General features: G+C 35.9%; 1 protein-coding gene across 1 annotated transcript; it reads right to left on the bottom strand.

Annotated features, from left to right (window-relative positions):
- Window positions 1-13,836: 13,836 nt before the first annotated feature.
- Window positions 13,837-15,583, bottom strand: LOC142643707 (allene oxide synthase 3-like). Its single transcript, XM_075818414.1, has one exon. It carries the CDS (start codon window positions 15,550-15,552, stop codon window positions 14,071-14,073), a length of 1,482 nt encoding a protein of 493 aa, XP_075674529.1. The 5' UTR covers window positions 15,553-15,583; the 3' UTR covers window positions 13,837-14,070.
- Between the last annotated feature and the right edge of the window lie 3,654 nt (window positions 15,584-19,237).

The following is a 19,237-nucleotide window of genomic DNA, read 5'->3' as shown; positions in this document are numbered from 1 at the left end:
TCTGTCCACACCATTGAGTAGGAGGTAAAAGATACTAATGCTGAGGTCATCATTTAGTCTGCCCCCGAAGGTCCGGCAGCTCCTGTGGTCCCGTTTATTGTGGGCCCGACTACCACAAATGACTCATCCAGTGTTCCTCTGTCTTGATTTTTCCCTTTTCTTTTTAAGTTGTATTTGAACCTTATTTCTTTTCATAAGTTTGTTTCTAAGACAATAGTGGATGCCCCTTCTTTTGGGCCTTTATTTAAAAACATTTCCCCTTCTGGGTGTTTATCTACTAGTTTTATTCTTGTTTCATTTTATTATTATAATTGTGTATGCCCCCATCGACATTCTATTTTATCCGTTCATTTTGCAGCAATTTTTGCATGTTTTACTTGCGGTTCTCTTTAGGCCAAGTACCCGTCGGTATCCTGAGTTGTACGTTTACCCTGTAGGATGGACTTAACATAACTTGAGACCAGACACCCATCGGTATCCTTGGTCATCCCTCCACCCCGTAAGTAGGACTTGGTATAATTTTTTAGACCAGGTACCCGTCGATATTCTTGGTCGTTTTTCCACCCCATAGGTAGGACTTGGTTAATTTTTGAGACCAGGTACCCGTTGATATCCTTGGTCGTCTTTCCACCCAATAGGTATGACTTAGTATAATTTGTGAAACTAGGTACCCATCAGTATGCTTGGTCGTTTGTTCAACCCGTAGGTAGGACTTAATGTAATTTTTTAGACCAGGTACCTGTTAGTATCCTTGGTCATTCGCCACCTTGTAGGTAGGACTATAATTTAGATGATTCACTAAAGGGTAGAGAGTAGAACAACGTTTCTGATAATTTGTCCAAGTCTTATTAATAATAAAAGAGCTAAAAAGAAACTTAACATCCTTAAAATTTCAATATCTCTTGACACTTAATTCTGATATGAAAATAAAAGAAGCTATAAAATAAGTTGCATTTGTCTACTACTGGTAGTACTTCCTCAAGTGCTTGATGTTCCATGAGTGATGGAGCCTTTATCCATCGAGGGTTTCTAGATAGTAGGTCCCCTTTCTATGACAGTCTACAATCTTGTAAAGTCCCTCCTAGTTGAGGCCTAACTTACTTTGTACGGGATCTCTAGTGGCCGCTGTTACCTTCCTTAGAACTAGGTCCCCAACTTGAAAATGACCAGGCTTGACCTTGGGGTTGTAGTGTTTTGCCATCAGATCCTGATAACGAGTCATCCTCTGTTCTACCGTTGCTCTGACTTCGTTAAGAAGGTCTAACTGTAGGCACATCCCTTCTTCATTCTTTTCTTCATTATGGTGGGACTCTTGATAGCTGGTCAGTTCAACTTCTGTTGGGATGACAGCTTTGTTCCTGAACGCAAGGCGGAAAGGTGTCTCCCCTGTAGGTTGTGGGTCGTTGTCCTATATGCCTAGAGGATGCTGGGTATCTTATCTAGCCATATACCTTGTGCCCCCTAAAGCTGAGTCTTAATTATCTTGAGCAGGGATTGGTCCATAACCTCAACTTGTCCGTTGGCCTGGGGGAGAGCGAGAGAGGAGTAGTAGTTCTTGATTCCTAACTATTGGCAGAAATCCTTGAATGCATCATTGTTGAATTGCTTTCCATAATCAGAGACAAAGACTATGGGGATTCTGAAGTGGTAAATGATGCTTTTCTAGACAAAGTTTTGGACATTCTTCTTCGTGATAGTGGCCAATGGTTCTACCTCGACCCATTTGGTGAAGTAGTTGATTCCTACAATAAGGAACTTGAGCTGCCATATCGCAATAAGGAAGGGTTCTTCTATGTCCAATCCTCATTGGGCAAATGGCGAAGGGGCGCTCATTGGTGTAAGTTCCTCCGATGGTTGTCATATGATGTTATTGAAGCATTGACACTTGTCACACGCCTTTACGTAGGACTGGGCGTCCTTATGCATAGTGGACCAGTAGTATCCGACCCGTATCAACTTGTGAACCAGTGAGCATGCCCAGAGTGGTTCTCACATACTCCTTCGTGCACTTCTCTCATGACATAGTCTGCTTTGTCAGGGGTTAGACACCTTAGATACGAACGGGAGAAACCCCTTTTGTACAGGACATCCCCAATCATTACGAAACCTGACGATTGTACCTTCAATCTATTGAAAACGTTGCGGTTTTCTGGCAATGTCCCATTCCTATGGTAGGATATGATTGGCGTCATCCAGTCGATTCCTAGGGGGATCACCTGTACTTCCACTTTGTTAATGGCAGGGGAAGATTGGACAAAGGATAGTACCTGATTAGTGACGTCTGTATACTTTGTGGATGCAACTTTGGCAAACTAGTTTGCCTACTCATTTTCTTCCTTTGGGATCTACACAAACTTGGCTGAGAATCCCTCACTCATCTTTCCTTTGACCATGCTCAAATATTCTTTCATCTATTCCCATTTTGCCTCGTAGTTACCATTGATGTGCCTGAAAATAACCTGCGAATCGCAATGTCTGACCGCTAACACAACCCCTGCTGCTTTAGCCAAATCGAGGCTTGAGAGGACCGCTTCGTACTCTGCCTCATTATTGGTTGTTGAGAATTGGAGACGGGCTGTACACTCTACTGCATCTCCTTCTAGCGACTGTAGCAAGACCCTAGATCCTCCGGCAAGTTGATTAAACGAATTATTCGGCCATATCATCCACTCCATCGGTTCCACCTTCTCATGTTCTTTTGTTGTGAACTCAAAAATGAAGTCAGCTAAAGCCTATGCCTTGACCGCAATCATAGGCCGATATTGGATGTTGAACTTTTCGAGTTCTATCACCCATAGCTTTAGCTGCCCTGCTGACTCTGGGTTGTTCATTACCTTCTGCAGCGGCTTGTTTGTTTGGACCATTATGACGTGTGCTTGGAAGTACGGCCTGAGTTTTTGGGTAGATGTGATCAGTGCGAAGGCCAGCTTCTCCATTAGAGGATATCTTCCTTTAACTCCCTAGAGCACTCGGCTAGTGTAGTAAATGGGTAACTGTACTCGGTCTTTCTCCCGTACAAGAGCGGAGCTAACAGTTGTTGGGGAAAATGGATAAGTAGAGGAAGAGCTCTTCACCGGGTTTTGGATGGACTGAGCAATGATGGGGATGCAAGGTATGTCTTCAGTTCCTCAAAAGCCCTCTGGCATTCGTCAGTCCACTCAAAAGCCTTCCTTAGCACCTTGAAGAAAGGCAAACACTTATCTGTTGCCCTGGAGACAAACTTGTTAAGAGTTGCAACCCTACCATTCAGGCTTTGCACTTCCTTAACGTTTTTTGGAGGAGCCATCTCCATTATTGCCAGAACTTTGTCAAGATTAGCTTCCATATCGTGCTGTAATTCCATAAAGCCCAAGAATTTTCTTGACACCACACCGAGCACACACTTACTGGGGTTGAGATTCATATTGCACAGGCAAAGGGTATCAAATGTTTCTCAAAGGTGGTCTAAGTGGTTAACTTCTTGTGCGCTTTTCACGAGCATGCCGTCTACATACATTTTCACATTTCACCCTATCTGCCGGGTGAACATCTTGTTTACAAGCCTTTGGCATGTTGCCCTTGCATTCTTTAGTCCAAACAGCATGAATTTGTTGCAGAAGAGTCCTTGGCTTGTGACAAATGAGGTCCTCTCTTAGTTTGCTTCATCCAATTTGATTTGATTGTACCTGGAGAAGGCGTCCATGAAACTTTGAAGCTGGTGGCCCGTTGTAGAGTCTACGACGAGGTTGATGCATGGGAGTGGGTAGCTGTCCTTAGGGCATGCTCTATTTAGGTAAGTAAAATCTAAACACATTCTCTACTTACCATTCGCTTTTTTTACCATAACTACGTTGGCCAACCATTTGGGGTAGTAGACTTTCTGGATGAAATCTGCCTCCAGTAGTTTACGTAGTTCTTCGACTATGGCCTTGTCTCTTTCCTGGGCGAAGACCCTCTCTTTCTTTCGAATCGGGGGGAAGGATGGGCATACTTTGAGCTTATGGACCATGGTATTCGGATTGATCCCTAGCATGTTCTCGTGGCTCCAAGTGAAGACATCTGGATTTTCTTCTAGGAAGAGGGCAAGCTCTTTGAGAAGGGTTAGCCTACGTGCTAATACGAGTGACTCTGCCTGGGATGTTTTTTTCCAAGGAGATTTCTTCTAGGTCTTCTGTTGGCTTTACTGCAACTCTCCTTTCCTCGATGTTCATAGCTTGTAAGTGATTATCCATTTCTAGCAAGACGATGTAGCATTTGCGGGAGGCCATTTGCTCCCCTTGCATTTCTCCTATCTTTTACTCTGTCGGAAACTTCACCAGTAGGTGGTATGTAGACGTGACCACCCTCTAAGCATTAAGCATAGGTCGGCCAATGATGGCATTGTAGGCAAATGAGCAATCAACCACTAGAAAATTGACTTCCTTAATGAGCTGCTGAGGATATGCCCTAATGGTTACTGGCAAGGTGATAGTTCTCACAAGAAAGACCTTGGTGCCACTGAATCCGACTGAAGGTGTGTCCGTGGGTAGGAGATGCTCTTTGTCGATCCCCATTTGCTGGAATGCAGGTTAAAGGATATTCATTGGGTTCCCATTATCTACTAGCACCCATCGAGTATTGAAATCTGCAATTGACAAGGTAATTACCAAGGCATCGTCATGAGGGTGGTGTAGTCGTCTAGCATCTTCTTTTGTAAAGCTGATGGCAGGGTTGTCAACCCTGGTTGCTTTAAGAGGCCATCCAAAAATCTGAACGCTCTGCACCATACATAAGTATGTCTTCCTTGCCTTCTTAGATGACCCTGCCATAGTGTTTCCTCCCACGATTACCCTTATCACTCGGAGCGAGGTTCTAGGTCTTTCCTAGGCTTGTCGGTTGGGTTCGGGTCATTTTGCGGGTTTTCTCCACCCCTGAAAAACCGTGGCAACTTCCCTTACTTAATAAGGGCTTCAATGTATTGCTTGAGATCAAAGCATTCGGAAATATTGTGTCCATGGTCCCGGTGGAAGGGGCAATACTTGTTCCTGGGCCTTTTGTTCAAGTCGCCCTTCAGTTTTTCTAGCCACGTTAGTGCCGCGTTGTCCTTTATTTGCATAAGGACATGATCCAACGAGGCATTCAAGGGGGTGAAATTCATCATCCTTCTCGACGGGGGTTTTGGTCTTCTATCGTCCTTTTGGTCACTCATTTGAGCTAACTTTCTTCCTCTGTCTGAACGATGGTCGTCCTGCCTTTCCCTTTTTCTCGGTTTGTCCCCCCGGGCAATCATTGCATCTTCAGCATTCATGTATTTCGTGGCCTTATATAGAGTTTTGGCCATTGTCTCTAGTTTGTTCTTGTAAATGGAGAAGAGGAACTCTCCCGGCTGCAACTCACTGGTGAAGGCAGTGACAATGACTTTGTTGTTGCCTTTGTCAATCAAGAGAGTCTCTTTGTGGAAATGGATTACGTATGACCTTAGGCTTTCATCTTCCCATTGCTTAATGTTCAATATGGTTGCAAAGGATCTTCTATGTCTCTGCCCTCCAATAAAGTGTGTGATCGTGTCCACTCAACTCTTTAAAGGTGGAAACTGTGTTTGTGGTAAGCTTGTTGAACTATAGCCTCACCGACCTCTTTAGTGTGGTAGGGAAGGTCCTACACATGATTTCTGGAACTCTTTGCAGATGCATGAGGGTTTTGATTGACTCTAAATGGTTAAGCGGGTCCCTAACCCGTCATACACTTCCACTTGTGGCATCCAAAACTTCGTTGAGAGGGGGAAAGGAAGTCACCTAGGCAGTGAATGGGAAGTCAGTTTGGTGGATCAGCTCATCCAAATTGGTAGATACCCATCCCCTCATGGAATTCATCATCACGTCCATCATCTCCTTCATCATTTACATATCTTGGGCCATGCGCATCACACTGACTTCCATTTTGAAGGGGCAGCTAGTATCCTTCAGACCGTCCCTTCTGCTGGGAATGTTGCTTTCTTCCTAGTCTTCCTTTTCTTGTTTGTCCCCTGTTGGTAGATGACTACCATTCGGCTTGATGACATCTCGCTCATCGCATGGGCCTTCCTGGCGTTGATGGTTCCTTTGGTTTAGTTGTTGCTCCAACTCCTGTTTGTGTTGGGTGAGTCGTTCTACCATTGCAATTAGGGTTTGCACCTATCTTTCCAAGGCGTTGGAGGGGTTTCCTGTTTCCTAGTTTATGGTAGCCAACATGTTTGGACCATGCAACTCTTTTGTCTCAGAAGCGGTGATATGGTCAATCATAGTTGTTGCTTTCCCACAAACGGCCCCAACAAATGATGTTCTAAAATCTTCAGTGAGTTGTGGGCTCCAAATTGCACCAATGGGTACCTACAGAATAAGAATAGAAGGACTAAACAGAAGGCACCGGTGTGGTATCAGCTAAAGACCCTCCAAAGGTCAAGTTAGTGAATGAGAAATTCCTAAGAACTCTATAGTGAGAGAGCTAGGGATTTCTTGCGTACTTGGGAAAAGAGGGGATCTGGTGCTTATATAGTGGTGAATGGTGAATCAAGATCCCTTGAGAATGAGGATTTTTTCTTATGAAGAAGATCTGGTACTAGGGTTTTCGAGATTGTAAGGCATCTTTCCATATGAGGGAGACATGAGTCAGTAGTAGGTTCATCTTGCGTGATGTGCAAGATGTTTCCTTATATGAAAATTCATGAGGACCAAGCAAGGACACGCTGGACCCATCGGCTTTTTCATTCACCCCATCGGCCTTTCGTTTACCCTGTCGGGTTTTAGTGTGGCTTCATTGCTTTTTACGTCGTCTTTCTAGATCCTTCGTCTGCTTTTGTGGGACTGATAGACCCGTAGGCGCCGTCAGCTTCCTTGCATGGCGTGCCTAGGATTATTGAACCTTAGTAAAAAATACCCCCATCACCCATGACCCTCAACCCTAACCCTCTTCTCCTATATATATATATATATATATATAAAGTTTGGTCCCAACAATTTATAGCTAGCCCCCAAGAATTCCATTAGTCTAAAGAGCTCACAAAAGAAATGAAAAGGCCTACTGGGTGGTCCTTGTCCTTCTCAAAGGGCTTTTTAAAACAAAATTTCTAACTTTTCGGTGTTTAATGCCGTTAAAATCCTTAGCAAGATAAGAAATTATTTCTTAATTAATTTAAAGTTAATATAATGCGAGAAATATTAGAGGTTAAACATGTTTGAGTAAGGTTATTATTTTATTTCTATTGATAAGTTAATTTTCTACTCTTAGATAAATGAATACACCGAGAGTTTTGTAACTCAACTAGTTGATAAATCCTACTATTTTCAATAATGTCATAAAGAATTTAAATCCATCCTCCCCTAACTATCAAATTAACAATCATCATTATTTTTAAGTATGCTAATAGTTTGTAAGAACTAGAAAATCAACTACCTACCAATTTATTTAATTATAGAACAATTTTATACACTTGTATTAATTTATTCTTCCAACTTTTATTGTAACTATGGAAATAATATTTCTTTATCATGAATATTATCAAAACTTGGTACACATAATTTAGTTTTTGAACTGAAATTATGTTTTGAAATCATAATTTCAATTCAAAAAATGATTTGTTTGTACTTTGTGTGCAACAATGTATGTACTAATAATTAGTCAAATAAAAAATAAAGGCATGGTAATTATAATAGTAATACAAGACTCTTCCTTAAATAAAAAAAAAAATTTAAGACTCAATCATACCCAAATTTTTTTTCATAATTAACTCAAGAAATACTTTTTACCTAATTTTGTGGTCACTAGTCATGGGTCATGAAAAAAAAATACAAAAAATAATGAGTATGTCATATAAAGCTGCAACCTCTTTTAAGCCAATTTAGTAGTCAACTCAGTAGGGTTGGCTAAGTGATTGGGCACTTAGTCTCAAAGCGGTTGTTTTAGGTTTGACTAGGAGCTTCCTAGTTCAAGTTCAAGCATCAGCACTTTGAAAAAAACTTCTTAAGCCAGCGATTTATCTCGTTATAAACCTACCCGTCATAAATAGTGATTAATCTCTAATCGAAAGTTAGGACGAAACGCGGTATAAAACCAAAAACCTCTTTTAAGTCAGCAAACAAATCTACAAGCCCTGTCCTCTGTCCATGTAGTGAGTAGTGACAAGCCGAAAGTTAGACTTTTACTCGCCGACTTTCATGACCGCACAATTCTAGCGGTGATATAAGGCCCATAAGGCCATAACACTTTATCATAACAAACTCTTGGATTATTCTTTGTTTGAAAATGAGGGCGGCACGCAACTCAAGGCTCAAGCTCATCAGTTTTAAGAGGTGGATCAAAAAAATTTGCATGCATAGATATATATATATATATATATATATATATATATATATATATATTACATATTTTCTTTCTCTCTTTGTTTCCTTGGGGATTTGAAACTAGCATTATTGTGTCATAAAACTCTTATACTTTGTTTAGAAGCTCATAAAGAAATGAAGTTAAATGAAATAATAAATTTTTTTGAGGAAAAAATGGAATAAGAAAATTATAAAGGAATGAAATGAAATGAATTTAAGTAATAGAAATGAGTTAATTTTTATAATCTGAATGTTTTAAAATAAAATAGCGAAAATGAATAAACACGTAAGTAATTTTGTTTTAGAGTAAGATAAAATGAATTAAATAAAATCCTTTTATAATAACATTACTGCAATCTATAATATCTCTATTTTAAAATAAAGGGTTAAATGTATAAGACCTTAAGGGTTCGTTTGGATATTGTTTATTTTTGCTGAAAATTGAAAACTAAAAACAATACAAAATAATAAAAAAGTTACTGTTCATATGCCTAAATACAATGTTCATGGACAATGAATAGTGCAAGAGGCGCTCAGTTGGGAAAAAAAATGCAGGAAATGCAAACGCAGCTTGTAAACGCTGAATCCAAACTCCACCTAAGTGTATTTTGAGAGTTTTAGTTTAAATTTTATTAAATCTAATTTCTCATAATTTTGGAAGAATGAAAATTTGAAGTTTTGAGAGAAAATAGAAAAATAAATATTCCCTCTATTAAAACTCTCAAATAAGAGAATAGTATTTTCATTCCCTCCAAAGGTGATGCCATACACTAATTCATTTTAGACAATATTTAGTTCTATACATGTTTAAAATCTTAGGCTTCAACCTCAATTAGGAAGATGAGATACATCCATGTCATATGCAATTCAGATAGCGTACTTGGTTTGGCTAATTATGTTTGGTTCCATACGTTGCAAAGACTCGTAGCATTTTTGTATTGAGAATTGAATCACAAGGAGACAAACTTTTTCCATCCATTTTTTTTAAAATTTTTGCACCTTCATACGAGGACAAAGTTTCTCTCCAAACTAGTTTGGAGAGAAACTCTTCAAACTTCTCATATATTTCTTTTTTGAATGTAAATTTTGAAAATCTAACCGTTGAATTTCATGTTCCTTATGTTCTTAACATGCATATCAAATTTTGTTCAAATTAGATGTTATTTACTATTTGATCAATTAACTTATTTTTTATATACAATTTTAGATCACAAAAACTTGAAATTATAACATTTATTTGATGACATAGCAATTGATCTTTGATTTTCTTAAAATTTTGTAAGCATTAAGGACGTAATAACAACATGCAATCTAACAATTAATTTTCAAAATTCACACTCAATATAAAGATATATGATAAGTTTGTAGAGTTTCTTTCTAAACTAGTTTGGAGAGAAACTTTGTTCATCATACGAGACAATTTGGGATCTATTGTAGCTTTTCTCTAACAGTAACAAGTACCAATCTATGAGATTCTCCACCAAAAAAAAACCAACCCAGCGGTCTCTGAATGGATCTGTTGTAAAGTCACATAAAAAGATCATCCCTAATCCTATACAGCTATATAATATTCTAGAATAAATTTTCATATTAGAGATATAAAATCATACACTTTTGAAAAGTACAAATATCATACTACAGAATCCATTTGGTAACAGTTTATTGAGCTGAAACTATTTTTTTTTTATTTTTTTGTTGAAAGAACTATAAATAAAGTTAAATGGTAGCTAAAATAGTACAGTTGGACTCATAAATAATACCAAAAAATGTCATCGGTCCCATGAATAGTAGCAAAAATAAGCTGAATAGTAGCAAAAATAAATTAAAGAGTAAAAAAAGCTGGTTTTTTAAGTCAATGCCAAACGCAACCTATTTCAGTATTTTGAAAAGGACAATTATTTTTAAATTCCTACACTTTTTTTTTTGTATAAATTAAATTCTCAAGCTCATGTGTCCCTTAAACAATCAACAATTGCATATATAATAAATGGTTTTTAAACCTCACTTTTAATTTACCTTATATACAGTTTTTTTTAACACTTAATTTTTTTTTTCTAAATATTTTTTTTTATCAATTTCAACAATAAACCAAAAACAAAAACAATAAAAATCCAAACACACAAGCGAAGGTTTTATAATTGACCAAAATCAAATGCTCATGGCTTTAATCAGCAAAGTGAACATGACTGATAAACCCAACAACAACGTTCAGATCTCAATCGTAAATATGTCTTGATGTAGGAAAAGCTTCAACAACATTATCCTAAACAATCGTACCATCAAATCCTTCGTTGGAAACTGCTTATTCTCCACGTAGAAAATCAACTACCTGCCAATTTATTTAATTATAGAACAATTTTATATACTTGTGCTAATTTATTCTTCCAATTTTTATTGTAACTGTGAAAATAACGTTTCTTTAGGATGAATATTATCAAAACTTGGAAAACATAATTCAATTTTTGAATTGAAATTATGTTTTGAAATCACAAATTTAGTTCAAAAAATGATTTGTTTGTACTTTGCGTGCAACAGTGTATGTACTAATAATTTATCAAATAAAAAATAAGGCCGTGGCAATTATAATAGTAATACAAAGACTCTTCCTAATTTTTTTTTAAAAAAAAAAATTCAAAACTCAATTACACTCAAACTTTTTTTCATAATTGTGGAGGGACGAACTTCTTCCTTAGAAGGTATTGTCCGTTTTGGGTGAAGATCCTCATGGATTTGCTCAATTTCACATCAGGGAGAGATGCCTCCCACCTTCGACTTATAAGCACTGGGCCTAAGTGAAGGTGTACCACACACACGATGGTACACCTTTATTTAGGCCCAGTGCTTATAAGTCGAAGGTGGGAGGCATTTCTTCTCAATATAGAATTGAGCAAATCTATGAGAGTCTTCACCTAAAGTGGAAAATACCTTCTAAGGAAGAGATTCGTCTCTCCACAAAAAGAGGCATTTTTTGATGCCTATGGGAGAATAACAAAGAGTGATTGGTTATCTATCTATCTATTATTATTATATTATAAAAGTTGGATCCTTCAATTGGTGGGCACACAAAATGATAATACATCTCTTAATTTGTTTTCTGTTTTTAATTTAAAAAAGACTTCTCCTCTACTTCTATTATTATGGTATGTACAAATATATTTATTAGAAGAAGAAAGCAAAAGGTTGAAAGAGGTCCTCAAAAGCATGGTTAAATCTATTTGACAACGTTAGATCTACAAGGTTTCTATTATCTCCTTCTCAAAAAAAAAAAAACAAAAAAAAAAAAGGTTTCTAAAAGCTAAAGTTCAAAATTTGGTTTCACCTAGAGTTGCCATTGCCAACACATGACTAAAGCAGCCACTAACATTGCGAATTGCCATGTTTCCAAGAAATGTGATTCACCACGTTGCCAATAAATGGTATTAAATTTAATTGTTCTTGAAAATTTTAATATTTTTTGTGTTTTTTTTAATACAACCATGTGTTTGAATTTTATTTGAAAACTTAATATACTATATATATCTAAGGAATTTACTTAAATTTTACCTCTTTTTTAATAAAATTTATATTTAAATAAAATAGCCAAATGAAAACCAACTGATCATCTCAAAATATAGGTAGTTTTCTATTTGTAAAAAAGTAAAAAATAAATAACATTCTTGATTAGTCTTTGAGCATTCCGTAGGTATGATTCATTAAGTTCAGTTGGTTTCATTTGTTTATTTTATTCAAAAGAAATTGTCTATAAAAAAACATTAAATATCAAAAAGCTGTGCATAAATTGAAATAAACTAAGGGTAAAATTTATGTACAGATCTTTTAAGTACGGTAATATAAACTACACATAGTTTCGTTTAATTAATTAAATTTAAACACATGGCTACATTAAATATTGTTATCCTTAGAGAAGATAACATTGTTTTTATTTCATTAATCAATACAATCATGCCATTGAATTTAATTAGAGAAGCTAAAGTATAACATCTAAGAAAATTGTACTGAAATTTTGCCCATAAACGTATTATTGAGGTGCTAATGGTGAACATATAAAAGTGATTTTACTTTAATGATAACTTCCTTGGTTATGAAAAAAAGTTGTTTACTTAAAAACTTAAAATTACTCAAGACAAAAATTATAGCTCGTGGGATTAAAAAAAGGGACTAGCTAGACAGAGCTTCAGGAGGGAAACGGACTACGTGACTATGTCCCTTAGCGTCAATAAAGGGACTGGAGAAAAGAATATAGAATAGCAGCCACTTGCTTTCCAGTTGTTAATAAAAGTCATGAAAAAGAGGGAGAGAATACAAAATTCTTCACAATTGATTGAAGAGAATGTTAACGTCTGCAGATAGTTTGCTTCTCATGGGTTACTTTGACAAGTCACCTATACACCCACCATTTATAAAAAGCCATGACGTAGCACTTTAACATTTTCTGACAAAGGTTTGTTTCAAAGATGTTTGAAACTTTAGATTTCAACCTCCGATAAGAACATAACATATATCTTTATTATGTGGAATTCTGAGACTTATTTGGTTAGTTGGATTAAATGACATACATGACATCTTCCTACTGGAAATTAATTTTATTTTATTTTTATTTTAGAAGAAGTTTAGTGCATTTTATTAAGTATGGCTATTCAAATTAGTCTGAAATATAGATTCAACATTTGATAATACATCTTCTATCTAGACTAACAAATATGGGGACAAAACTGCTTGCCTAACAAGTGAATGAGCAACAGTATTACAATACCTAGTACATGAGAAAATTTAATATATGTAAAAACATATGCAAGGTACTAATTAAACATCTTTGGCAATATGGCCAAACTTAGCTAGTGAACTGCTACCACTCTCCACAGCTTTTATGAGGATCTAAGAATCTCCTTTCAAAATATCCCGATCGATACCTATCTCCATAGCAAATTCAAGAGCTCGTCTTGCTACCTGCAGAGCCTCCACCTCAATAATTTTGAAAGGAGGAGGAATATATTGGGACAAGGAAGCCATGAGTCCATGACCAAACCTGCTTCATTCCTTACTACCACCCCACTCCGGCACTGTTTTCCTTTTTAAATACAGCTCCATCAAAATTAATCTTATAACAAAACATTTCTAGGAATTGAAGCCTAGCGTGCCAAAATTTTTCCACCCATTTTTTTAGTTTTGCACCATCATATGAGCCAATTTGGAATCTATTGTTGCTTTTCCTTAACAAGGAACAAGTACCAATCAACGAGATGCTCCTAAAATAAAATAAAAGAAAATACCAACCCAACGACCTTTGCACGGATCTGTTAGAAACTCACATAAAAAGATTATCCCTAGTTGCCTAATCCTACACAGCAATACTAAAGAATAAATTTTAAAACTTTGAGATAAGATCATATTATTTTGACAAGAACAACTATCATTCTGAACAAATGGTGCTCAACTATCATACTATTTTGAAAAGGACATCTATTTTTAAATTTCCACACTTTTTTTTTAATTATATATAAATCAAATTTTCACGCTCATGTCCCTTAAACAATAACCAATTGCATATATAATAAATGGTTATATACAGTTTTTTAACACAATTTAAAAAAAAAAAAATTTCCCAATTTCAACAAGTCAATAAAAGACAAAAAAAAAAAAATCCAATTACATAAGGAAAGTTCCACCAATAAAACCCTAGACAGCTGCATCACCAAATCCTTTGCTGGAAACTGCTTATTCTCCACATAGGACCATTGCTCCCACTTGATCAAGATCAAATGCTCGTGGCTTTGGTCAACGAAGTGAACGTGGCTGATGAACCCAACAACAACGTCCCAGCCTCGATCGTAAACGTGTCGTAACGGAGGAAAAGCTCCACCAACATTACCCTAGACAGCAACACCACCAAATCCTTTGCCGGACACTGCTTATTCTCTGCTGTAGGATCATCAATCTCCCTTCCATTGGACCAATAAACATATTTCAAAAGCTTCTCTCCCTCTCCCACAAACCTATGGCCCACAAACTCCTCGGGATCTTCAAAAATCTTTGGATCTTTAGTCGCGAACGGCTGATATCCAAAGATCATTTCCCCTTTCTTGATCTCAAAAGCGGCATCATGGCTGTGGACCACCAAATCCTCCTTTGCCTTAGCGTACTGGAACGCAACTGGAGGCTCAATCCTAAGTGCTTCATAAACCACTGACTTAGTTAAAGTCATCTTCTCCAACGCAGAGAAAGTGACTCCACCTTCCTCTCTCACAATGGTCCTGATCTCATCACACAACTCACTATGTAACTTCTCTCCTGCTAAGCCAACCCACTTGATCAAAGCAGGAAGCAAAGTTTTCAATCCACCATAGGTGTTGAAACCAGCCATGAACACTAAATTATGACAAGCTTCATTTCTTTTAATCCCACTTTGCTCAGCTTCGTCCAAAATCGAAGCCATGGACCCATAAAAAGCATTATAAAGCTTATTATAGTCAGATTTAACAAGAAAAGCTGGTAATGGGAATGTATGGAGTAGTAAATCTTCGAAAAAGTTCAACAACTTCGGTAACCCTAGTGTCATCAATGGTGCAAGTTGAAAGAACAACCATTTATCGGACATTGTCGAACCCTTTGATCCAAGGCGTGTATCTGAAGGGTTTTGATCACAAAAGAGCCTAAATACAAAGTCGAAAGACATTTTGTCACTAATGGTGTTGAAGTATACTTTGCCTTTGTCAGAAAATTGGTCTTCAAGGTTGACGAAAAGTTCAGACAAGCAGTTTCTGAAAAGTGGGATGAATTTATCGTGAAGAGAAGCGAGAATAGAGAAAATCAAGCGCTTGAGAAGGGCATGTTTGGGTTCGGAAGGGTCAAGATAAGCACAAACACGGTAACCACCTGTGAGAGCCGTGGAGGGCATGTAAGTGCCAACAAAAACGTTGAGTTTTTGGACTTTGGAAGTGTCAAAGAGGATGGGAAAGCTGACAGCATCAAGGAGAGCAATGACATTAGAGTTGGAGGATATGAATGGTCCTGGAGGCATGTTGGTTCGGAAGACAGTGGATTGGTGTTCTTGAATTCGGGTTTGGAAGAAGGTGTCTTTTCCTTGGTGGTAAAAGTAGTCAAGACGATCTTTGATGGGACCAAAAAAGGGTTTGCCATAGTTGCCTGGGATTGGCTTTAAAGGGAGGTCTGTTGGGGGAGAGTCATCACTGGAAGAGGATTGGAGTTTGGAAGGAGATGAGGAAGAATTCGAAGACATTGTTTGGGGATTTGGGAATGAAGAATTTGTTGGTTTTGGGTAGGATAACGTCTGGTTTTATAGATGTAATTGGGCTAACTAGTTCTATTGGCTGATTATTTTTTTTATTTTTATTTTTATTTTTTACAATCTATTGGCTGATGTTGAAAGGTATAACATTACTTCTGACCGAGAGCACAAATCCTCGGTAGTATTTGCACGTGATATTTGAATATTCCCCTTGAAAAGAGTTGAAGATGCCATTTGAGCTAAAAAACTCAAGCTAATTAATATAAACCTTTTTGTTTTTAAATATAAAGCATGTTTGACAACTACCTACTATTCAAAGATTTGACATTTTCAAGTTCGGTTTATGGCACATCTAGGTTACCCAAATACAATTTGTTCTTTAATTCACTGTTGAAACATTGACATCATTATTTGGCATATTTGCTCCAAATATATATATATATATATATATATATATATATATATATATATATATATATATATAATTTGGCACATCATTGGTGATTGATAAAAAGTATGGTGATACCAAACTAATAGCGACACGAAGAAATTAAAATGTATGGCAGGATGGATAATTTTTGGATAGACGAAATGAACCAAAAAGTAAACACAATACCAATACAAATATCACCACCCAAAAAATTTGACTAAGTATAAGGACTGAAATAGATCACTAATCAATGAAATCCACTAAACAAATACAAAACCAAACTTGCCACCCAAGGAGAAGAGTTAAAATAGAAGAAATCCTTCTTCTCAAAGCACCATAGGCAATTTTATTCATTCCCGTCAAATAGATTATATAAAAGCTTATAACAACTCTCTTAGACTAGGAGAATGAAAATATGCAATTAAAACATTACATTTTTTATTTTAAAAAATTACATTTTCTTGACCAAAGTCAAATTAAATTAGAGTTATAGAATTAAAGTTGAAACACATTAAAATTCTTGTTTTCTGAGGATGACAGGAACATAAACACCATAATATTTCTTAGGAAACTCAAATAAATGATATTTGACTTCTTGTGGAAACTTACTCATCAACCATCTGTATTGAAAGGAAAAATCATTCAAATAATGAACCTTCTTTGTTGGACGTAAAAATCATCTTGGCTGCGCTGTTAGATCAGATTAGGCTAGCTAAAACTTCAGACACTCTTGTGTTAATGATCAATAAAACATTTTTTTTTTCTATTATATACATATTCCAAATATCATTTGCCAATATTCATGCACAACCATCAAACACTACTTCAAATTAGGGATGGCAGTAGGGCAAGGTGGGGGCCAAAAGGGGGTAGAGTTAGGCCGAAAGATGGAGTCTTCATCCTCGCCTCGCATGGTTTTGTTTTGCTCTGCCCTGTATGACAGGGCAAACTTTCATACTCTCCATTATTGCCCCTTAGGGCCCTGTGAAGACCAGCCTTGCCCTACACCTATATATATATATGGGCAAATAACAACTTACCCATTTGTAATTTGGTCGAAATTTATGTTGATTACTTGTGGTTTGAAATTTGACCTTTTAACCACCTGATGTTAACTCAGTTAGAGTTCTGTAACCTAACTTTGTTAAAAACATGGTTAAATATGCAATTTTACACCACTTTTATGTTTCTCTTCTCTAAAAACACAAAAATAAAAAATAAAAAATACAAGATCAAATAATATCAAAAAGAATCCAGCGGAACACTTGCATAATGAGATTTCAAACTACATGTACTTAAATTTCAGGCAAACCATAGGTGGGTAAGTTATAATTTGCCATATATATATATGTATAATTCATTTCATTAACATAAATATACTTAAAATTACAAATAAATTTATCATATCAAATAAAATTAATTTTTAGCAAGGAACAAATAATATTATCTAAAGTGTTTAAAAAGAAAATATCACAACAGAAAAAAAGTCTTAATATTTACGCATTTACATATTTAGTAGTAATACAAACAACGTCATTAATACTAGTAGTCTAATGCATAACAACCTAATCCAAACTTTTAATACATAACAAAATTCACATTGCCTAGTTTTTCAAAAATAATTTCCATTGTCTTTCACCATATTGTGGGGTGGGACTAAAAGGCTTAAACCATCCAGTTCTAAGGTGCAGGGAAAATATCTCACCCAATTCCCATCCTATCACAAATGCAGAGTGAAGCAGGATGGGATGGATCAGGATAAGGCGGGGCAAAATTTCTATCCTTTAAATGCCGAAAACATTGGGTGCAGTTGCAAATAATAAAATTAAAGTTAACGTGCATGAATGAAGTATTCAAACCGTTGGTGAGAAATAAGGGGTATTTTGGTTGAAGATGAAGTCATCAATTGCTGTGCGAAATCCACACGTTATAATGCCTGAAATAAATAATGCAATTTTTTTTCTTTGCTAACTTGAGATAAATATTGCAATTATATTGAAGTTTGGTATGAATTTTTGTGACCAGTGGTTATTGACTTATCGTTTTTTTTTTTGAAGATAAGAACTTGTATAAGGATACCCTTTTTTTTTTTTTTTGGGGGACCATCCAAGCCAACTTTTGGCCGACTTCATAATAAATTAATATCCAAAGAAAAGCAGGCCAAAAGTTACGTAATACAACTTTTTCTTTAATTGACTTTTGGAACATTGACAGACTAAATTAATACCTCATTGAAATGTGTGGCTGGATAGATAAGTTTTGGATTGATGGAATAAAGAAAACATATAAGATTGAAATGATAGATACCATTGCATATTTTCGGTGTGAGAGTCGCTTTATATGTATATAAGTACTTATAAAGTGTGGAGGCAAGGGCTAGAGCTCAAGTTTCCAGAATAAAACTTCATACACATGTATACTTAAATTAAGTTGAAGCAAAATTTTATCTTGTAAAATAAAAAAAATAATTGAAATGATAGATAAGCTTACCACGTAAGTAAACCTAAAAGAATACATATATTACCACCTAAATAATTCCACTAGGGATTCAGGACTCAAATATGTCCCCTGCCAATTGAATCCACCAAAAAGATATGGTATCCAAACTCGCCATTCAAGGGATAAGATTTTTTTTTTTTTTTTTTTTGAGAAACAAGGGATAAGATTTAAAATAGAAGACATTCTTCTTCTCAAAGCACAAAGGCTAATGTTCTGAAAATCATTCCAACCAAATAGATTATATAAAAGTTTAGAATAAGTCTCTAAGAATAGGAGAACGAAAATAGTAATTAAAATATTAAATTTTCATGAACAAAGTGAAATTATACTCAAAGAAACCATAAGCTAAATAAAATGCTTGTTTGGGCCCAGGGTAACTGAAACATAAATGCTCTAATATTTCCTAGAAAACTCAAAAAAGAAAAAAAGAAAAAAAAAAAAGGAGTTATTTGAGTTCTTAGGGAGAAAATAATCCATTAATTGGAGCGAAAAATCATTCAAAATAATGAACTTTATTTGCTGGATTTAAAAATCATCTTGGTTTGGCTTTTAGATCAAATTGGCTTTGACTGAAACTTCAGACACTCTTGTACTAGCTATCAATAAAACATTTTGTTCTTTTCATAATATATATATATATATATATATATATATATATTCCAAATATTAGAGCACCAGCATTAGATGTGCTAAATAATAAATTTTTAGCATTTAGCATACTAAACACAAAAATCACCTGCATAAAAT

This window comes from Castanea sativa, chromosome 7, assembly GCF_040712315.1.
Source record: "Castanea sativa cultivar Marrone di Chiusa Pesio chromosome 7, ASM4071231v1".
Taxonomy (NCBI): Eukaryota; Viridiplantae; Streptophyta; class Magnoliopsida; order Fagales; family Fagaceae; genus Castanea; species Castanea sativa.
The sequence above is the reverse complement of the archived record's forward strand: the minus strand, read 5'-3'. Positions and strand labels throughout refer to the sequence as shown.

Coding starts and splice junctions, on each gene's coding strand:
- LOC142643707 (XM_075818414.1), bottom strand. CDS start 15,552: ATGTCTTCGAATTCTTCCTCATCTCCTTCCAAACTCCAATCCTCTTCC.